General features: G+C 44.3%; 1 protein-coding gene across 1 annotated transcript in view; it reads left to right on the top strand.

The window, feature by feature from the left end:
- ADCY9 (adenylate cyclase 9) overlaps window positions 1-23,104 on the top strand; it is a gene marked incomplete at its 5' end in the record, with an annotated part of 83,064 nt that overhangs the window by 30,746 nt on the left and 29,214 nt on the right. The window contains 2 exons of the mRNA XM_005425270.2: window positions 14,094-14,266; window positions 19,422-19,526. Of these exons, the coding sequence (XP_005425327.1) occupies window positions 14,094-14,266; window positions 19,422-19,526 (278 nt within the window). The remainder of the gene's footprint in view (window positions 1-14,093; window positions 14,267-19,421; window positions 19,527-23,104) is intronic.

The following is a 23,104-nucleotide window of genomic DNA, read 5'->3' on the forward strand; positions in this document are numbered from 1 at the left end:
GAATTTTGTTTTTGAATGCTTAGATCTTCAAATAAGCCATGAAAGACTTCATTAGGCAAGTGATTCTGTGGAAGTACAAAGGAATTGGGCTATGAAGTTGTCTCTTCCAATTCTAACAGAGTTGTGGCAGCAAATGGCAGCAGCATCAGAGAGGCAAATACAGAGGTTAGGGAAATATTTAGTCTTTGTTGGATTTCTTTCAGTTTTTCTAAGCACAGCCAAGAGCTTTTTTTTTTGGAGTGTGATGGGAAAGGGGATATTTTCTTTGTTTCTGTGTTTTCATTTGATCTTAATTCTTCAGGTTGTTTTTTAAAGTTTTTTTTTTTGCCTAAAGGCTGCAAATAAATAGGTTCTTTTTACAACAGTCTTCTTCTGGAGACCCGTAATCTTTACTTTCCCCAGCGTCTTCTATACCTCAGTGATTGAGAGTAACTCCACAGCAAATGAAAAGGGATGTAAGTTACACAGGGGCAGCACAAAGCCCCAAAAATCAAACTGGAGGGATGGATCCCTAATTTCCATGGATCCCATAAATCCTGTTTATAGCCCTTGCAGGGCTGCTCTATTGCTGAGTGCTGAAACCCCCTTTGCAGAGACTGCAAAGAGAGACCAGACCTCTGTGACGATCTCATGGTTTAATACTCAGCTTGAACTTCCAGGTGGAGGCTGATGCAGGAATTTGCTTGGACCACAGTAAGTTTGCATACCAGAAACTTTCTGTCAATAAACCTGCCATCAGTCAACCATAGAGAAAGCTTCCCTAAGAATAACTTTTTCCTCGTTTCTTTCCAAGATGTGAAGTATTTGGCATATCACGAAACTGCCGTCTCTTACGTGAGTTTATCAACAGATTACGCAGGGTGCTTCTCTGTCTGGCATGCAAGCACAACAGAAACATTATTGATGTTATATTTGTGGAGATTGGACATGCCTCTTCCTAAGGGCTGGGAGATGGCTGAGTCAGTTCTCCAGTGAGATTAACTGGAGGAGATAGCAGGGCACTGTCTTTGGGTGTTTGGTTTTTGAGAGGAGATGAGTTTCCACAGGGAACTATCTATTTATACCAGCTTAAAGCCCACTGATTTTTCACCCCTGTTGTTTTTGCATTCCAGACACATTCCTGCACTCCCCAGTAATAACTTTTAGCCCGAGGGTTTGAAATGTAATCAGCTAGTTATTAGCACAAAGTCTGAGAATGTTTTTGCAAAGGATGAAAAAATCAAATGTGGGCCATGAGCTGATGGAGGAGCTGGTGGTTGGGGGCTTGCTCTGGTATGAACTAGGCTTCCAGGACTGGTCCAAGTGCAGAGAATAATAACAGATGATTTATAGAATATTCAAACCTTGGAGAAACAGAAGTGCTGATTTTACCCATGTCTGATTTTATGTCACTTGAAGGACTTCTACTTGTTTGTCTGGTGGTGCTGGTATCTCCTTCACTCTTAAAAATAGGTTTGAGTATCAGCACTGGGCAAAGATTTGCTGCTGGGAGTATAGGGATGGACTCATTTCAAAAGAACAAATAGAATGTTTCAATGGATGTGCATTTAGAGAATGTTTCTTTAACTGCACGTTACTTAATGTCCTTCCCACTGGATAGATTTACTGACATGACGTAATGGTGATCAAGCGAATCTGTTGGGTAGCCAGTGACAAATCTCCATATCTGTTTCTTTGGGTGTTCCTGTGGATACATGAAAGAATTCATTGCCTCTGTTATGTACTTTATGGGCGTGAATCATGTTATAATCCATCATGTTGTGTTACTTGGTGAAGTACGTGCTGCTGCAGTGATCCAGCATTTGCAGTGAGTACACAGGAGCACAGGTTCACCTGTGGTCACCACACATGGTTTAAGGCTGGGCACAAGATACCTCTGAGAGCTCTGATGACTCCTCACCCAGGTGTTTGGCTCCTCTGTGCTGGGAGCTTTGAGGGATGGGCTGAAAGCCTCAACAGCTGCTTGTGTGACAGAGAATTTGTTTTCTGTCCTTGCAGTTTTGGGGGTGGGGAGTGTCATCACCCTTTTTGCCCATCATGTTGTTTTTCAGAAATAAGAGATGCAGTGAACTCCACTGGACAGTGATCCAGTGGGAGAGAACAGTAGAAGATGTCCTAGAAGATCAAGGCCAGGTTGGAACTGGTCTAGTGAAGAAGTCCCTGCTCATGGCAGGGGGGGATTGGAACTAGAAGGGGTTTAAGGTGCCTTCCAACCCAAACCATTCCACAATTCCTGATTCTTGGTTAGAGTTGGTGGTGTTTTCCTGACTCCTCAGAGTTTGGGTGCTTTGGCACGCTTAGAGGCCACAGCCTGAGGAGCACAAGGTGGAAACCTTCACTGGAGGTTGGGTCAGCTGTTGGACAAGACTCTGCCAGTGAAGAGCTGGCCATGGCTTTCCCATCACGCTGCCAAGCCAAGAGCACGGTGTCCTTTTCACCGGGTGACAGGGCTGTCCTGCGGGCAGCCACCACTGCAGCCCCATGGCCTTGAGGGCCTGCTCCATGTGTAGCAACACTTGGTCCATCTCCAGGATGGGTTTAGTGTCACCTGGGTGGAAGAGATCCATGCCGTGGATCCACCCTGGCGTGCGAAGAGGAGGGGACAATTCAAATGTGGCCTGTCAGGACTGGAGGTTGCCTCAGTGTTGTACACTGAGGAAATGGAAGGAATTTCAGAAACGTTTTGACTGTGGAAATAAACACACTTCTGGCAATATTTCCTTTTTAACCTTGTTTTTGGACTTTCAAATTGTTTTTATTTTGGGGAATGACTATTTGTTTACAATTTTACCTAAGGAGGGGAATAAACTGAAAAGCTGATCCTCTGCTTAGGGGAGACACAACACTCATGTAGCTGTTCTGAAAAGAGCAGTGGCTCTGAAATTATTCTTATTTTGAGCTGAAAACTTTGCAAATACTCAGTGGCTGAAGCTTGCCAGTTAAAATACAGCTGTATAGTGATACATACTTAGGTGGTGGCAGCTCTTGGGAGTTTCTTCTTCACCACCTCACCAGTGTTTATACCACCGTGAGATATTGTTATTCTGAAGTGCCTCCTGCAGCAGTTTTATTTGCATTAGCTTTATTTTTCAGTACTGAATTAGTAACCATTTAAAACTGTCAACCACATGTAAACAAGTGGTGTGTAAGTTATGAATAACAACTTACCTGGAATTACAACTGCGTGTTTGGATTGCACAAGGCTCGGCGCTGGGGGAGTTGTGAAATGACTGAATTCACTACTGCAACATTATTTCTGTTTGTCTGGCTTCTTGCAGCCAATTTGAATAAATACCCTGGTGCTCACATGATTCCCTCAGCCAGTGATCCTTGGTGGGGGGATTGCTGGCTTCCCAAGTGTTGGAATATGTGTGCTCGACTCCAGCCCATGTGATGAGCAACATTTCTTGCAGGTTCTGTCAAAACTGTGCTTGCTCACTGTGTAACTTGTCCGTTCTGACCAAAGATCTTGGATGGGGGAAGAAATACCATTATTAACTGATCTAATAATAAAATGTGTTGAACAAGCATTAGGTATAAACATTTACTCTTCAAACAGTGCTGGTGGGCTCTGATGGCAGGTGGGGAAATGATCGTAGAATTGTGGAATGGTTTGGGTTGGAAGGGACCTTAAAGCTCATCTTGTTCTCCGAATATGCCATGGGCAGGGACACTTTCCACTGTCCCAGGCTGCTCCAATCCATGTCCAGCCTGGCCTTGGACACTTCCAGGGGTCCAGGGGCAGCCATAGACATGGCCTCCCCCCCCTCACAGGGAACAATTTCTTCTCAATAACCCATCTAACCCTGTCCTTCTGTGACAATGGGAAGCCATTCCTCCTTTCCTGTCACTCCAGGTCCTTGCCCAAAGTCTCTCTCATCTTCCTGGCAGGTTCCCTTCAGGTCCTGGAAGGCCACAGTTAGGTCACCCCAAAGGTTCTTTTCTCCAGGCAGAACAATCCCAATTCCCCCAGGCTTTCCTCAAAGCAGAGCTGCTCCATCACTCTGCTCACCTTGGTGACCTCCTCGGGACTCACTCCCCACAGGTCCATGTCCTTCCTGTGCTGGGGACCCCAGGTGACCTTTTTCTTTGCTTGGAGCACTGATACACAGACATATACAACTTTTAAAAAACCCCTATGTTTTTAATGCAGGAATTATCTAAGATATGCAGATTTACTTCTTTTAATTTGATCCCTTAAGGGCAAATCTTTTATGTTCTCTTGAGTATGCCTTAAGGCTAATCAAGCTAATAAATTGTTTTTCAGGGTGACAACGTGGAAGGTGCTTGTGTTCCCCATGCAGAGCCCACCAGCTTTGCACATGGATTTTAGCTGATTTGGGTTTTACTTCCCTCTGAAGCCCTGGAGCACGAGGGCACTGCCAGCCTGTGGGATTGCCCTGCTCCCTATAAAATGCTGATTAAGCATCCAGCTACCTGCATTATGCAACAGGGAAAGAATTTGCCTGATCGTAGCCCTGTCAACACAAAGAGATTGCAGCAGTAGAACAAATCAGGCTTCTAAAGTCTTGTTTAAATTGAATCTGGATTCTATTAAAAAGTGTTAGTCCAGAGAGCCACAATAGCTCACTCGGTTACCATGGGCCGGGCAGGCTCCAGTTGCATCAGACTATTGTTTTTTATTGGAGTCCTCTCTTCCATCCTGCACGTTTGGTATTCATTAATTCTAAAATACCAATCAAAAAGATAGGTGGCATCCTCTGGTCCCAAGTGGAATATTCCTGGGTGGGATTTCTAATAAGCTTCTAACTGCTTTCACTGTGGCCTCGCCTTTTTAGTTTAAAATGAATGATTTTCCATTCTTGAGAGCCTGGAGCTAAAAAAATTTGCACCTAGAGCCTCTTTTTGACTTCTTTTTAGTTCTGCCTGTGTGTAGCAGAGGCTGGTGCAGCCATCCATAGTTCCTGAGGTATGCCAGCTACTGTGTGGGAAGAAAATGTAATATATATGATGTCTTGCTGGATGTTTGTGGCTTTGTATAATTGTCCTGTCTAGAGCAGTGGAATTTTTGTTGAGAAATCCTTATCTGTTCATAGATCTCTGGTTTATAATGCTGCTGTTTAAATAAATTGTTTGAAGTCCTTGCCTTGGAGATATCTCCTGTGCTGTGTTCAGATTGCTTGTTTCCCTCCCACGAGTAGTTTTAAGTTGGAAATGCTTTTTTGTTTATAATAAAAGGAAGTTTTGGAAGTATATTCTACATATCCCAAAGGATTGCTGCACTCTTTGGGTGATGTGGAATGTCAGAACATCCTATGTGTGCAAATTCACCAGGGAAACGTGGACAGATCCTGCCCAAAAGCTTGGATGGCAGAGGCCATACAGAAAACTATTCCCAAAGGTTTCCTCTTCATCCTGCTGCCTTCCATGCTGCTGCCCTGCAGCAGGATTTTCAGGTATGGACAGGGATGTGTGTAATGGATTTGTGTTACAGAAGAGCCCCAGGGGCTGATCTGTGCCCTGTGTTTGACATTTTGGACCTGCTGGGGTTGGTTATGGCCTCTGCTGTCTGGTGTTGGGCTCTGAGGTACCTTCCTGGCAATGATGAGGGGGGAGAAAAAACTCCAAACCCACATTTGCATCCTGAACAAGAAGCTGGAAGAAAAAGATTCTCTGTAATGTCTTCAAAAGATTTCACAGTGCTGTGACCTTATAATTGTCCTTGAAGCACAGAGTCCCGAGCTGCCAAAACTGGCATTTTGTGTGTCTGAAGTGGATTTACACCTGCTTTACCTCATCCACAGGATGGAGCTCTGCATCCCACAGCTCCCAGTTGGCAGTGGGTGCAGCAGGGGCTGGACAGTGGCTGCACTGGGGCTGAGGCTCTTGGTCTCCATCCCTGCTGCTCCTTTCCATGCCTGCTGCTCCTTCTGCTCTTCCACCTCTGCTCTGGCACCTCATTCCCACTCCAGCAGTGGAATGACGAATTCTAAATGGGCTGTATCTTTATTAGGTTCAGTTTCTAATTCATTATTATTTCTGTTTCCAGAAAAGGTATTCTGTGGGAGGAATGTAATAATTTTTGAAGTGTTTGGAGCCCCCTACAAGTGCCGTGCCCTCATGTGCTTGGGTGACTTGTGCTTTGGCCACCTGCATTGTTCAGACATTTCTGGTTCTCTTAGCATGCTTATTCCTTTCCAGGTGATAAAATTAACACAGAGAGCAAAGGGATTGTCAATAAATGTGAAAAATAATGTCAATAAAATAATAGCAGATGCCTTTTCAGGCGTGGGATTGCATCATGGAATTTGTTTTCGTGACCCAGACTGCAGGAGAGTTTACAGGATGGCTGAGCAGTGTCAGTAAAAGCCAGACAGTATTTTTACCAGTTAATCCCCAGCATCCTAGAGCTGGAATTAGGGCCTCTTTTTAGCTTTAAATGTAGGAACATGATATATCTCCTAGGTTTTGTGAGGGACCCTTAGGACAGAATCTCTTCTCTGCAGCATGTTAGTAAATTTGCTGGACTTCAAGCTTCCCTTGCCCCTGGCAAGACTGCAAAATCCCAGGCTTACCTTTCCTTAAACCTACTTTTCTCTGCTATTAAGGTGACAAGCTGTGAGCTGTAGTGAGGTGAAAAAATGAGTTAAAAACCCAGAGTCAGTGCAGAGAATGGGCTCATCTGCTGTTCACTCTCAGGCCGTGGTCAGAGGCACTTGGGCACCAGCAGAGCTGAAGGTAAATAAGGGCAGTCATAAAGCCCAGTGTAGGGATCAGTCTCTCTTCAGCCTCTTTCATCTGCCAGGAGAGTTAAAAAAATATATCTATATAAAAAAATAAATATATATATATATATTTCTGAGCCAGCAGTGGCAGCTGGACCAATGTGTTTGAGCTGCACGTCTGTGCTGGGTTTGCCCAGGCCTTTTTCTGCTGTGTTTTTCCTTTGGCTGGGTTATTTTATCTCACCCAGGTGAGAAGAAGATAAAAGAGTCTGAACAAGGATGGATTACCAGCCTGCAACTTCCTTTCTGCAGCTTAGCTATAAATGTAAATTGCGGGTTTGGGTCCAAGGTTCCCCACTTACAACTGGCAGATGTTGAATACCAAAATTACACATGTGTTGTTGATCAGCATTTTCCAAACCCACTGTTGTCTGTTAGAGGATCAAAAGATCAAAAATAAGTATTTTGCTAAACAAAGGAGGCACAAGGAAAACAGCAGTTTACCATAATGCAGAAGATGCCTCTGGTTTCTCTGGCTCTTTGCAGCTCTTCCTTGGGGATTATGGGGATAGGTTTGGGGCTTTGGCTTTTTAGAGTTTCTTTTGTGTCTCCAGTCTGTAAAGTTCTGTTTCTTATTATCATTGTTTCTGCTTTCCAGAGACCTAAGATAGCAAGTTGGCTCAGAAATTCTCTTTCTCATTTTAGCCACAGGAAATGTTGCTCCATACATTCAAAGTGCTTTTCCAGGTAGGCTTGTTTGGAATCTCAGTGGTTTGGGTTACATGCTTTTGTTTGCACTGAGCTGGAAGTGCTTTCTCTGGGTTAGAGGGTGGGACTTGCTTCATTGCTTTGCAGGTTGGGGGAAATAAATTCAATTTTTTATAGAATCATCCAATGTCCTTTTGTGCAGTCCTGCAGTGTGAGTGACACAAAGCCTGCTGTATAAAAGCCAGGTGTGATCCTGGCTTCCAGCTTTATCACTGAAACATCTGCAGATAAAAAGCTGGAAATCTCTTAGGGATATTTTTAGGGCTTTAAAACAGAAAAAAAAAAACTCATTAATTTTTTTTTTTTCATGTCATTCTGCACAGCTTTCATCAGAGCAGTCAGATGCATTGTGTTTACCTTTATGGTGCTTCCCTGACCGTTTTTCAAGAATGGATGTGATGATGTGGGGTCTTTAGGGTGTATTTGATCTTGAAGTGTTCAGTGAACTGCTGTGTGTGATGTTACACACACCCTGTTGTGCAGGAGGAGTAGAAAATGGTAAGCTGGGGTTATAAGAATTAACATTCCTAATAATATAATAATAATAAATTATAATATTATTATTTATAATAATAAATTCATAATAACCCCAAACATGGGGTTATAAGAATTAACATAAAATTCTTCATTAATTGTGTGTGGGGGGAAATAAATTTGTAGAAAATTTTTAAATCTTGACAGAAGGCTCACATAGTATGCATTTGTGTGTAAACTTTTGAGATAAATGTTGACTGAGAAATGCTATAGAATAAGACACACATTGTTGAGAGAGAAATAGAACTAGAAACATTTTTCAAAAAATAGCCTTATGAAAAAACTGAATGCTTTAGAGAAATAGAACTATGAAATATATAATAAAATAATTACATATATGTAATAAATATATAAAAATAAATAATTACTCTATATATACATAGTAATTAAGAAATAATTAGCTTCTAATTGTAATAGCATGAATGATAACATCTGTGTTGTCTCACCCTTCCCCTGAGACTAAAAATAGAATAAAAATTTTTAAAACTCCTCTCAGTTACCCCATCTCTAAGTCAAAAAAGAGCTTAATCCAACATGTGGGAAGGAATCTGCTGGCTTTGGTGGCAGGGCCCAGGTTGCTGTGAGCATGAGGAGGACAAGGGGAAGGGCAGGGCAGGACAAGGGCTCCTGGTGGCTCTGCAGCCCTGGCCACTGCTGGTCCTTCCAATGCCTGACTGCCCATTCTCTGCAAAAATTTCCCTAATTCCCAAACTAAACCTTGAGTAGTGACAAAACAACAGATTTTTTTGTTGTGGTGTAAAATCCCAGTTCCCAGTTCAGTAGATGATGAAAGTGTTGTGCAGGGAGGAAGGAAGAAGTTTGTGTGAACTCCCTGGCTCTAATAAACTGAGAAGACAGTCCCCATAAATACAGATTTGGCAACTGTTGAACTTTGAGAATGAGGGAGAATGTTTGCTGCTGGAAATCATCTTTAGATTCAGCAGCAGCTTGGACCCAAAGGATGCTAAAGCTCCTGGACTGGTGGTTTGTGCTGGATTATTTCTTGCATGGACAGTAGGTTAGTGCCTGAAAAATCATTTGAGCTTTGATAAGGGAAAAAACCAAACCAACCAGCACAGAAAAGTGAGATGCCCAAAAAACCCTGCAGTTAGAAGTAAATACATTGGTGGGATTTTTTTTAGTTACTATTTGCCAGTCATGTTACATTCCAGAAATCACAGTTAATAATTGATTTTACAGAGCAAGTCAGTCTGATGAAATTGTGTAGCAGCACCTTTTATTGTGTGAGGAAACCTCACCAATGGTCTGTGTTTCCTTTCCCTAGAGTGGCAGTGCCTGAATATCAGTGTTTTCACTCCCAGGTTCTTGATAAGGTGCAAAGATGTCTTTAAAAGGCATGGAGAAAACGTTTTATTGTCTTTGTAAAAAGAGAAGGCAAAAAGCTGATGGATTGCAGAGAAGCACAACCCAGAAATGAGTTATCCATCAGTTCAGAAAGGAGCTCAGACCTGAGATGTGATTAAATGGTTAAAGCATGAAGACTGCAAGGGAAATGTTGGGAAGTTAAGCAGTGAAAGAGCAGCATTAATATAAAACTATTTGGTCAAAGGGGTTGTAATCAATACCATTTGGATTTTGTTACACTAGTAGAAGGAATATTGCTGCCTCCAAGCACAGAGGGCTGTGGACTGGCAAACATTTAATGAGAAAAGGATGCTCACCTGTTAAACTGCCCATACTGCAACTAAAAAGGTGAAGTGATCCATGGAGGGAGGAACAGGGGTGTATGAGAAAAGTGAGATTATATTTTGATTAAATGAATCCATAAGGCTGTGACTGAAATGTTGCCATTGTTTGTTGGTGTCTCTTCAAATCAGTGCTGAGAAGGGTTTCAAAAGAATTTGAATTTCCTTACACAGAGACATGAGAAGTGTAAAAATGTTTGCTAGAGTAAGAAATTTTCCTGTGTGCTATCAACAGAGGGGTAAAAAGTTTCAGTTCCAAACAGGTGAAGCATCAAAAATTGAAACTTGAATATTTTGTCCAGGAATTTCTTATCAGTATTTGTGTTAATCCCTCATTTCCTGTAGGGACAGACATCCTGTCCTAAACAGATGCATGGAGGGATGTCCTCTCCTAATGTAAAAATCAGATTAGGTTGGATAACAGCAGCTTCTGACCTGAAGTTGTGAGGATAAATGAGCTGAAAGGAAGGAATAAATGACTGCATGAAGGACTTGAAGGATCAGAACATCTTTCCTCTCCCTTTTCCTGCTCCTTCCTGCAAGTAACTTCCCATAAAATACCTGGGGTGCTTTTCCTCTGCAGGCCCTGCTGGGGATGGGGATTCACTCCAGGGCTGCAGCTTCTTCCTGTGCTCCTGAATCCCCTGTGCTCATGGCAGGAGGGAGCTGCAGCCTCTCCCTGTGCTCCTGAATTCCCTCTGCTCAGGGCAGGAGGGAGCTGCAGCCTCTCCCTGTGCTCCTGAATTCCCTCTGCTCAGGGCAGGAGGGAGCTGCAGCCTCTCCCTGTGCTCCTGAATCCCCTCTGCTCACAGCCACTGGCTTTTCTCACGCCACCACAACCTGGGGGAAGCCTGGGATGTTTATACACAGCCTTATTTATAATAACTCCTGTTTATTTTTGTGCAGACGGAAAAGAATTTGTGTGTGAGCACATGCATATGATTTTTTGTTGTTATTAGGAGTGGTTTTTAGTGGTTGGGCTGGGTTTGCTGTTTTTATAAGCTCAGAGAAATGCCAGGGATCAAAGCAAGGCAATCTGAAGGAAGGAGCCAAGTACAGAGACTCACTAATGCTTCTAAAATTCCACAGTAGTAGGACTAAGAAACCCACAGTCCTTCTATGAAGATCTCATCTGTTATTATTTTGTCAAAAATACACTTTGCAAACACTGCCATGTCAATATTCAAAGTAGATGACTTCAAGCAATGAGTGTTTTGGCTCAGTGTGCAGGAGCTGTTATTCTTTATAATGCTTACAGGATCTCAGACCTTGAAGAGCAGTGAAAGGAATGGTTTGTGTTCCTCAGAGAAACACGAGAGAGCTCAGTTTTTTCCCCAGGGCAGAAAATGTTACTGTGTTAAGTTGGTTTGTTGGGGTTGCTGTAGCCTGTTCCCTGCCTTTGCTTCCAAGAACCACCTCTGGAAAAGGCAGAATTGCAGGTTAAAGCTTGCCAGAGGACAGATTTGCTATCAGGCACTTTGAGGTTGTGCTTCAGCATTTATTTTGGATAAATTTCGGGGAAGGAAGTGAGTACAAGATTGATCTTGGCCTTTATAAATAGCACTCCAAGCACCTCATATCATTTTCTGCATTGCCATGTCTTGAGTTACTTGGTTGCGCAGCAACACAGACCAAAAATTGCATTTTCACATAAAATAGCAGCTCCTCTATTTATTCATTCCTTATTGTCATGTTACTTAATTGATTTAAACGTGCTGGTGTGGATGTTTTTCACTCCCTACACTGCTTGTGTGGAAAATGACAGTGTTGGTTGTACCAATTCCCTGGAAATGTCAAAGGAGGAAGAACACTGTTCTCAAATGATGCATTTTACTTACACCAGTACAGTTCTACTCAACTAATGACCCTTTTTTCTACCAAAATATTTCAGACTCAGCCTGGGATGTGCTTTGTGAAGTGTCACAGAGTTCCCAGGAACACTGAAGCAAATGGAGTTTCCCCATCATAGGGATTTAATAACAAACAAGTATTAGCTAGGCCGTGTTAGCAAAGTTTTGTAAAGATGAAAGGTTTTTACACCTCTTCATTTTCCAAAACTTTACAAAAATAACTTTTTTCTCCTCCTGGCTCTCCTGTTGGCTCCATACAAAACACATGCAGGATATTGGTTTTTCTCTTTCTGTCCCAATTCAAATTACCCCATTTGAGTAACACTCCTTGTGCAGGGGTGTGGTGGGGCTGGGGAGCACAAGGAGGGAGTAAAGAGATTTTTAGAGCCCTTGGTGCCAACAACCAGGCATTTTAGCCACCTTTAAAGCCTGGAGGACAGGGTGGCTGCTGCTGATGTCCTGTGGGCTGGTGGGGTTGCCAGGGATGGAGAGGACAAGGTGGGCAGTGGGGTCAAGGAGCTGATGTTTCAGGCTGGGGCAAGGCTGGATTCTGCTTTCCCAAATCCATTTGCAGTGTCTGGTGTGTTGTAGCCTTTCCTCCTCTTCCTCCTTTTCTTTGGTGTGGAGCTCAAACTGGAGATAATTTTACTGCATGTAACAAGATTGACAAAATAATTTTCCTGCACGGCGCAGTAAGACGTGAAAAGTGCCTTTTCAAAAGTACAATAAACAAAGAAAAGATGTTTGTGTAGGAAAAAAATTGGAGGAATAATAGGAGTAGGAAAATTGCTCCTGTTGCTTTGAGGTAGCTTTTAAAAATAGGAGTAGTCAGTTAATGCTCCAGCCTTTACCACAGTAAACATATAATTGTGAGCTGATTGTGGTGAATTCCTAAACAACAGCCCCCATCAGCAGAAGTCTGAAGGAGAGAGCCTGACATCTGGAAGCCAGCAGCAGTCAGGATTTTATTAAGCAGCACAGCCAAATAAAATCTGAGCACTGCTATAAATGATATAAAAATAAAGATTGGCTATGGTGTAAGATGTCGAGATGCCAGCAAGTGTGCCTGGCTTTGGAGCTCTGGGTGAGAGCAGCAGAGCTTTCCCAGCAGCTTTGGAGCCTGAGGGGGACATGGTGGGTAGGGATGTGGCTTCCTGTGCTGCTTGTCATGTTCAGGAGCTGGAGCACAAGTGGAATAAACAGAGAAACTGCAAAATTGCTCTCAGTGTGCCCGAGTTATTTTTATTGGAAAGGTTTTGGTTCAGTCTGTGTTGCGTATTACAGACCTAAAGCAAGGTTTATGGAATATGATTTTCTGTCTGTGAAGGAGGTTATGAGAGAGTGACCTTATCACAGGGAGCAGGAACCTGTCCTCTTCCTCAGGCTGCGACTTGACACATTTATTTCCAGCACTCACCCTGTGGGTGGAGCCAATTGAATGGGTCGATGGCTGTGACAGCCCTGTCTGGCTGCTCTGGGAGCCAAATCTCAGGGTTAGGGAGGGGATGCAGAGCTGGCCCAGATGGGACCCAGCAGCCATCCCAGGACCCTGGGGCAGGGAGGGTTTGGGGCACCATCCCCTGGGAATGTGGGCTCTGGCACCACAGAAAAAGGACACTTTGCCCTTTGCACACTCCTTTTGGGGGACATTGGTGCCCCTCTGTGCTGAGCAGGACATTGCCCATCCAGTGGCAATCAAATGAACTCCTGTGAATTCAGAAAGCTGTGATTAAGAGCTCCTTCTCAGCCTTTGTGTCTAGAAATAGCCCAGAACACCACAGCACAAAGTTCAAGGATGTAAAAGAAGTGCTATGTTAAATGAAATTCCCATCTTTCATTTTTTGAACGGGTTTTTGGTACAGCTCAGCTTGATACAACCTGCTATTTACCAGCCTGGCCTTTAATATTGGATCTGCTTTCCAATTATGCTTCAATTCATACACCAGTTGCAGAGGGCGTGTGTGGGTGTACGTGCGAGAGAGGGAGATTGATTTTGTTCTTTAAAAATGTGAAATCTGCACTAACTATGAAAACCCATCAGAATTTCTAGCACTTAAATGCCATTTCCTTTCTCAATGTGCTACCAGCACTAAGTAATGTTCACGACATCTCTCTGGCAAGTGAAGAAGTACATGCTGCTTTTTCAGAAGTAGAATATTAATACAGATATCAGTGAAAACCAGGCTGCAGATCCTTTCCAGAAGTAAAGAGTTAAAATGAAAGCTCAAATTATGACTTAGAAGCAAATACATAAGGTCTTAGCTGTGTTTTTCAGAAGTACATGAGTGAAAATGGAATAAAGAGAATACATGTTGCCGTGTGTCGGAGTCACCTCTTGTGTCTGGAACAGCAGATTTGGGGAACCCTTTGTGCCACCACTTTGCAGGGATCATATTTGAATTCCTGGTTGTTTTTCCAGCCACTGTCTTTTTTGTGTGCTGTATTCCCGAGTCTTGGCAGTGCTTTGGTAGTCACCGTGTCCGAGAAGCCCAAAGGAGTGTTCTCTCTGCCTTTCTGTAGTTCTGACTGGTCATTTCTATTTGCTGTAGGTTTAAAGACCTATCTGATCTCAGGTCAGAAGGTGAAGGAGCCCCAGTGCAGCTGTTCTCAAGCTTTGCTTCCTGGCTTGGAGTCTGCAGATGGAGCCAGGACTCCGGGAACGTCGGCAGCCGACAGCTCCAGCGACCCCTCCAAGGCAACCAAACAGGTGGAAAAGCCCAAGGTGAGCTGTCCTCTCAGAGCCCAGCAGCACAGATCTCATAGCAGGGCTGGGGAAACCTTATGGGCTTGTTTATGCACTGCTTTACATATTTACATATGTATGGCTGTGTGTACATAGAGTGACAAAACAGAGTTTGAGGGAGGAAAAATGTACCAAGTCGAATGGCTCGCTCCCCACTTGGCAAACAATCCCTAAAATAAGGTGAGCACTTCTCAAAGGTGGTTTCAAATAAATATTTCCATTTGTATTTCTGGACTGAGAGGTCAGTGATGCTTTTTCAATGGTCTGCATTTTATGGGGGGGAAAGAATATGATTTATGCAGCTGCTGCAACTTCTGGGATTTTCTGCTTTTGCTGCTTTTGCTGTTCCTCTGTTGTGAAGGTCATGTACCTGTGAACCTTTCCACGAGTATTCAACAGACATCCCTGCAAAAGATAATTGGATTGTTTTTGTAATGGGAGAAAATGCTCTGGTAGGTTGGGAGATTGGTTTATCTGCTTGCTCTAGAAACCTATATCTGGAGCTGAGGGCAATGATTTGTATGGATTCAGCTTGGAGGAATGATGACACTTTGTTATGTTCACACCTCTCACAAGATCTCTTGACAAGGAAATCTGTGAAACAATGTGTATTGCTTCAGAGCTTTGCTGTTACTCTCCATCTTCCATCTCCGAACAGATTTCCCAAACAACAGATGTCTATTCTCTCTTTTCATTTGTGCTAAGAACTCCTTCTCCTGGGCTGCCTGAGGTGGGCACAAATGTCAGAGCCAGGGGTGGCCATCTGCAGGTCCCTGTCCTTACACTTCAGTGTGGTCACTCCTGACTGGATCTCTTCAACTCAGGTTTGAGACTCAGCTGACAGAGTTGATGTGGGGATAATTTTATGCTACTTCATTTTTACGGCTTCTCATTTTTTTCTGGATTAGGAGAGCATGAGTAGGGCACCTTTACCCTGCCTCTGCTCCCAGTTTCAAGATTTGAAGTAAAAACACTGGATTACAGGCGAGATCAGCTGAAGGGCTGACCCAGAGAGATGGTCCAAAGTGGAGTGAGCTCCTTAGAGAGCAGGCCAGGGCTGTTTAACCACAGAAGGGAGCTGTAGCCATCTTTATCCCTCCCCAGAATGTGCACTGAGTGTGGTTTGACAGCATCCAAGTTACTGGTGATATGTTGCTATTCCTTTTCCTGTGTAAGAAAGAATATATTTGGCATCCTACTGGCACCAGCTTTCCAGCTCCTTCTTGCCTTTCAGTGGAGGCAAAAGCAAATAAGGCAGGAAAATACATCTTAGAGCTGGGGGGAGCTGTACAGATGAACCTGTGAGTGCTGCCCAGGCTGTGGTCCTGCAGAGGTCCAGGTGTGGCAGGGACAGAAACTCCTTCATTTCAAGCAGTGAAGGAAGAAGAATGTGCCAAGTGGAGCAGGATTGCTGAGCTGCCAGTGTGGAGCAGAAGGGAGAGAGGAGGGATGAAGCCAAGCAGTGAAGCTGTGGCTGCTGTTCTGAGAGACAGTGAGGATGCCTTGGGAATGTCAGACAGCAGAGGAGGCTGTGACTGAGGACTGCAACTGCAGTGGAGAATGGGAGTGACCCACCTGCAGCTGGGGCTTGGTAACATTGTTGTGTACAAACTTGTTAAAATGCTCTTGGGTGCAAAATGAGGTCTGTGGTTAGGGATCAGCTCTGTGTTTTCTGAAATGTGGGGTGATTTACCTTGCACAAGGGCAGGTACAGCTGCATCACTCTTCCTGAGCAGCTGGGATGTGATGTGGAACATACTGCTGCCCCACCACACTCAGTCCCTGATTTTCTGCTTTGGGACTATTGCTGGGTGTTAATTTAGAATATCCTGAGTGGAAGGGATTCACCAAGATCATTGCAGTCCACCTCCTGGCTCTTGAAATGTTTTATTGCTGAGTGAAAGTCTGTAGAGTGCAAAAATACCAGCATGAGTGAGATAGAGGAACTAAAAGAAGCTGCTCAGAAGAGCATCTCAGACAAGTGCCAGCCCAAATTCAGCTGCCTTGGCTGCCCTGTTGTGCTCCAGCTACTGCAGAGTTTGTGTCTGGAGGTGCCTGGTTTTACTCACCACCCTCAGCACTGCAGCTCTGGCCAGGGATTCCCTAAGTGGCCTCAGCTGTGATTCCTGAGCCTGCCTTGCCCCACGGCTCTGGTGCTGCAGGGAATTCTGCATGAGCCCGGGTTTCCCTGTGACTGTGTGAGCACTGCCTACAACCTGTTCTGTGGCTGTAGTGGCAGCACAGGAATGTGGAGCATCCCTGCCTCTCCCAGCACAGCCAGCTCCAGGGATTCCTGACTGCACAGCACGCTCTTGATGTGCACCAGCCTTCCCTCTGCTGGGGAGAATCACAGAATCATGGGATGGTTTGGGTTGGAAGGACCTTGAAGCCCATCTGGTTCCCCCCCATGCCACCTTCCACTGTCCCAGGTTGCTCCAAGCCCCCTCCAGCCTGGCCTTGGGCACTTCCAGGGATGGGGCAGCCACCACCTTGCTGGGCAAACCTGTGCCAGTGTTCCACCACTCCCATTGTAAAAAATTTCTTCATTGTATTGAATTTAAATTTCCTCTCTTTTGCTTTAAATATATGTTAAAAAACCCCCACAAGGTATGACTGCAGTTTGATCAGAGATCATGCACAATTTTTGAAAAGGAGTGGGTTTCTTTTTTACAGCTTTTGGGTTTTTCGTGAGGGTTTTTTTAAAGCCTGCAGCTTGCTGGTAGGGTCTGGAGATAATCATTTGCAAAAGAATCATGACTTACATGCCGACTGTTTTAAATACAAAGCTGTAAATGGTGTCAGTGTAGGAGGAGATGACTCCAGCTCTGCAAAAGAGACTTAAGTAGGAGAGGCAAAATTACAGGCGAGTTGAAATATTTTTATTTTAAAGGGAATAAGTGGCTATATTGGATGCAAAGGATGACTTTCACATTTTGGGCTTAAAAGGATGTTCTAGAGGACAAGATCTGGAAAGGAAAGTCAGGAGGGAGAATGCAACAGTAATTGATCCATGAAAGGAATTGTATTTCCTCCTCTGGTGTATCTGCAGTTCATTTAACTGCAAACCTTGTTGCAGTTTGAATGTCAATAAGATGTGTTTACATTACTGAAATGGTGAACACAGAGGGTAAGAACTCTGAGTAAATCTATAATAGCAGGTGGGTTTTTGAATGAAAACACTCTACCCTGCTTAAGTGGTTTTGGTGTCAGTTTATCTTCCCTATCATCTTTTATGACATGCCTCACTTGACAGGGAATCATAAGCTGTTGTAAAAATGTTTTAATGATTGCTTGGTATGAAAACAGAAAGTCCTTTGCTTGTCTTAGTGTTTGCTGGAAGTGCATTAATGTTTTATTCATGGCACTGAGGTCACAGCACACGGAGCCTGTGAATGCCTGCCATAGAGAAGGAAGTTAATGATGTTGACTTGAACACATGGGGAAAGTCAGAGGAACTTCTGCCTCTTCTCAAAGGTCAGGCTGCTTTTCCAAGCCCTTTGTCTTCTGGCTTCACCCTAGGAGCTGAGTGTTGGAGGTGGTCTTGCTAATTTATTAGCAGGATCAAACAGGGAGTGGTTTCTTCATTTTTTGTTAGAGATATTTGTTTTTTGTCACCATTACCTGACTTTTGCCATGGATAAATCTAAATCTAACTCCCAGAGGTTAAGTTAGTAAGGCTTGGTAGCCCACTGGCAATTTATTTTTCAGTCCATCTAGCAATGCCTTCCACCAAGTGGCCAAGACATTTGTGATAGTTAGTCAGAGATTATTTTTAAACAAAACCATTTGAGAACCAACTCCACAGTTTCTTCAGCTGTGTTGGTATTTGTTCAGACTGCACAGGTTCAGAACTGGATGTAAATTGTTTATCTGATGCCAGGTTAGGAAACTCAGAGTAATTTCAGTGCCCAGCCTGGACTGTGTCCCTGAGGAACAGCAGACAGGACGATCTGCTGGCTGCTGAGGAGGCTCCAGGTCCTACATGAAAGCCTTTGAGAGGCATTGGTGAGTGGGTAGATGTCACAGGGAGAGTGGGCTGGGAGAAACATCTCAAAAGTAAACAAGCTGGGTGTTTTCAGGTGGGACATCAGAGGTGGAAAAGGAGCATTAGGTGAAAAGTTAGTCCTGAAAAAAATTAACATGCTGGTCTCTGAAATGAGGAGTGAACCTGAAGGCAGAAGTTGTGGGTTTGGCTAGAGAGGCTTGAACATGTCCAGAACAAACAGAGAAAATTAAATGGGATGTTGAGTTTGTGACAAAAGGCTCAAGTTCTTGCTGGAAAACTTGCTGTGGTGTTTAGTAGCAGACTTTGGTGAGCCTGGTCACCCTGAACATCTCCAGACCCAAGAGGGCACAGGGACCCTCTGAGCAGGATCCTGCCTCAACACTGCCTGCACTGGAGAAGAGAGTGAAGAACTTGGAAGATACAGTTCCAGGCTCAATTCCCCTAAAGAAGATTGCATTTTAACTTGAAGGAATTCGCTTGTTTTAAAAGCTCAAATGCAGCATTTATAGTTCCTTCCAAAATGCACAACCTGAAACTGGTACAAATGCTGATGGTTTTGCTTTCCTTGTTCCCTGTGACATTTGCTGGGTGTTTGGCTCCAATAGCCTGAGCTGCTCTCCCCTGTCTTAGGGCTCTGTATGAAAAAGCATTTGCCTTTATTCATTTCAGATTTGTTGCTTTTCATTTCCCTGGACTGTTCATAATGCATCGTGGTGTTTCATGTTTTTTCTGGATTTTGCTGCATTTTGTGCTGTCTTCTCTCCTAATGGCATTTAGATCCCTTCACAGGCAGGTTTCACCCAGGGAAATTGCACTTCTCCGACTAAAGAGTGTTTGGTTCCTCTTGGGGAAGTCCTTTGCCTGTGCACAGTGATTACAGTGAATCTGTGATCTTACACTGGCGAAGCTTTCCTGGATTAGATTGAGCTTCAGCAAACAGCAAATCTGTGATTTATTTTTGAAATGGTGCATTCTGTTCCAGTCAAATTTTGCTCCCTGCCTCCCATTCTGTAGCTTTGTTTATCTTTGAACCGTGCTGCAAGTATACAAGTGGACTGAATTACGAATTGCATCATCCTGCAAGGACACCAGAACATTCCTGGCTAAAATTCTTTTGTCTCATTTCAGCCTTGCCCTTCATGTAGTACCACCCTTGCTCCCCACTGCGATGTCAGCATAGATGAAGGAGCTATCCAAAATGGTTGTCAGGATGAGCATAAAAACAGTACAAAGGTAATTGAAGTATTTCTCACTTCCCTTTTTCCCTTATTTTTCTGCTTTCCCCAGCTTTCTTATTTTTGCACCACTATTCCTTTATCTAAGCTCTTCAACAGCAGAACTGATTCTGATTCTGATTTTTTGTGTTCAGAAATTTAGTTGAGTCTCCCTGCCCCCATTTTCAAAATTTTAGTAATTTTGTGAGCTCAGCTTGATTCTGAGAAGGACCTAAGATTAGGACTCTTTAAACTATGCTGATGGTACCCAAAGAGTGAGGCCCAAGGAGCACTCCCACACTCTCCATCCTCACACCAGCAGGCTGGGTCACCTCACCACAAGTTCTGTGTCTCACCAGCATCTCCTGCATCACTCCTCTAAGACGAGGTCATTCCTGTTCACACACAAAATTCACAGCTTTTAGTCAGTTTACATCCTTTCCTGGCCTACAGAAACAGCCTCTTTCATATTCCTTGTGCTGCTGCCATGCTTGTTTCCTTGCCTGTTGCTTCGATATTCTCACTGAAGCCACCTAATTCCTGTGCCATGCCAGACACTGCGTGTTTGTCATCCTGTTTGTGGCCTTTGCAGCCTCTCTGCTCTGCCTATTCCCTCTCACTCCTCCCTGAATGTTAAACTAAATGCAGACTGAGGACCAGTGCTCATTACCTGGTTGTTATATATTCAAATAAATATAATGTTTTCCCTCCTTGGGGAGAATCACTTCATAGACGTGCTCTGAGATAGTGAGCTTGTTCTTCATGTGTGTCCTACAGCTCTTCTCACCAGTAAAGCTGATTGAAAAACTTGCCAGTGCTGAACCACTGCATTAATCTGTGTTTGTCCCTCTCTGTACTTGACATGTTGTCTCATGCTGAAGCTGTAAGCTCAGAAGCAGGGCCTGCCTCACTGGGCTGGAGGGGTGTGTTACACAGCACTTCTGTGCCACAGTTCCAGGAAACAGCCTAAGAAAAGAATAAAATCATGATCCCTTGAGCCCTGAGGGAGATGTCAGCAGAGACTTGTCTCAAACCAGCTGGAGATCTCTAAGACAGAGAACATGTGGGAGATCTGCCTGGGCTGCCAAGATGGTAGGCAGGAGATGCTTCTTCCCCAGGTGGCCTCTGCCCACGTGCAGGGATCTCCAAGAACCGACTGAAGAGGGATTGATTGTCCTTAGGTGCCAACTGCCTGCTTTAAATTGCTTCCTACTGTACCTGCATTGGCTTCATGTGTGTGAATCAGCAAATCATCTGACCTTCCTTGGAGGAGATTTGTATACAGAGTTGAGGAAGAGCTCTGTAATTGCACCAGAGGAATTCCAGTGGAGCCCAAATCTCACGTCCTTCTTGGGTTTGGTTCAGTTTTTGCTCAGCCAAAAATGGGAGCTCAGTCATGGCTGTCAGTAAATCTGGGATGCCTGTTTAACTGAAAGCTCAGAGAACAGCCACATGCACAAAGTTGCTGTGGCATTTGGTTCCCAAGACTTCCTTGCAGCCTCAGCTCTCTTGGGAAGAAGAGACGTAAGCTCCTTCTGCCCATGTCTGTTCCCTTCCCACAGCCCATGCTGCACTCAAGTCCCTTGTCTTTAGGGAATGTTAATGATGTTTAGTCATATCCTTGGACTTGCAAGGCTCCCAGCAGCCTCTGGAGCTTCCTTGTCTCTTGATGAGAGGAAACTCCACACAAGCCTCCAAGTTCTCAGGGAAACCCTACAGCCTGTTGCCTTCAGAAGTCCCAGTAACGTTGGAGCTAACAACATTTAATAAATAGGGATTTTCTCCACACAAACAGTTTCATACTCTAATCCCTGCCTGTTAAGATTAACAGAGCACAGAGAAACCTTGAGCTGACTGAAGGGAAGAATTTTCTTGGGGATTTGAGCCTTTGCCAAGAAGCTAAAGAGAAAGTCCATGCTGACCTTCTTTGAAAGAGAGAAATTTTCACTGCATTTTTCAAATGATCTTGAAGAACAGCAGGGAAAGCAGACAGTGCCTAGGAGTCCAAATCTTTTGTTTGAGCTGATCATGGCAAAAACTCTGAGTTCTTGGTTTCTGCTTTTCAAGTAACAAGTGGCTGGAGTGGTGAGGAAGGGGAGAAAGATTGTTTAACAGGGAAAAAAAAAGATGGTAACTATGACTTTCAGTTTTTCTTTAGGCCTCAGGTTGTTCTGGGTGATACTCTAAGCAAATACAATCTTTAGCATAAGTTAAGAAAAACCAACCCACCAAACAATGAAGGCTCTTCACTAAGAGCTGGTTTGTCAGTTGATTTGGTTTCCCTTTGCTAGTCCTCCTCACCCCAAAACCAGAGGGGTTTGCCCTGGTGTGACAGCGTTCACAGGGGTCTGAGGGTGAGGGAAGAGAGGAGGATCTGACTCCATGTTTTAGACAGCTTGATTTATTATTTTATGATATGTATTATATTAAAACTATACTAAAAGAATAGAAGAAAGGATTTCATCAGAAGGCTAGCTAAGAATAGAAAAAGAAAGAATGATAACAAAGGCTTGTGTCTCAGACAGTCTGAGCCAGCTGAGCTGTGATTGGCCATTAATTAGAAACAACCACATGAGACCAATCACAGATCCACCTGTTGCATTCCACAGCAGCAGATAACCATTGGTTACATTTTGTTCTTGAGGCCTCTTAGCTTCTCAGGAGAAAAAAATCCTAAGGAAAAGATTTTTCAGAAAATACCATGGCTACACCCCAGCTCTGCAGCATGCTCCATAGCCCTGTTCCCTCTGGGCAGGCTGGATAACCTGGCAGAGGTCTAGGAGGACTTGCTCAATGTCTTCTCTTAGAAAAGAACTTGGTGACATTTTATGTGAGAAATTCTTGTGCCCCTGCCTTCCAGGAGTGTCCCTGTGTCCCCTGGTGTGCCCCTGCTGGGATCTGTGGCTGCAATCCCCTTTCCCTTCTGGTGATTATGGTCTGCAGCAAAGCATTGGCAGCACACCAAGGAAACCACCCCATTTCCTATTCCTTCCTCAGCTGCTGTCACTGTGCTGGGAGCACCTGCAAGCTGCCAAAACAACTGCTGTGAGGGCTAGAAGGGACCAGACTGGGACTCCTTCCATCTCCTGGCTCCCAGCGCGTGGCTCTGGGGCTCTCACAGGCCGGGGCAGCCCGCAGGGTGGGGATCCCCATTCCCCCGGGAGGGAGGAGGAAGGGGAAGCACAACCCACCTCCCTCCTGCTTTTCCTGGAGCTCCAGGGAACCATTCCAACACACCTTGTTATGGCTTTAGCTCTGGAGGTCCTGGCTGTGACAGCAGTCAAGCCCAAGGGCTTCCTGAGCCTCCCCTGTACAGGGTTCTCCTGCTGCCCCTCAATCTTCTCTCTTCCCTGGCTGTGTCTGCACCTTTCCCTTCACCTCTCTGTGTTCATGTGCCTCCTTTGCTTCACAGGACACATCACACAAGGAAATGCAATTGATTTTGCATGAGCAGCCAGAAAGAAGATATTTTTTAACTTTAACTAAGTTGATTTTACAATGTCAGTAACATATTTCAGCACGTGGTTGGGGTGGTGATGATATTTATGGTATTTATTTATGGTCACTGTGGTGGCATCTAAGAATAGTCTTCTGGAG

Source organism: Geospiza fortis, unplaced genomic scaffold (assembly GCF_000277835.1).
Source record: "Geospiza fortis unplaced genomic scaffold, GeoFor_1.0 scaffold114, whole genome shotgun sequence".
In the NCBI taxonomy this organism is placed as follows: Eukaryota; Metazoa; Chordata; class Aves; order Passeriformes; family Thraupidae; genus Geospiza; species Geospiza fortis.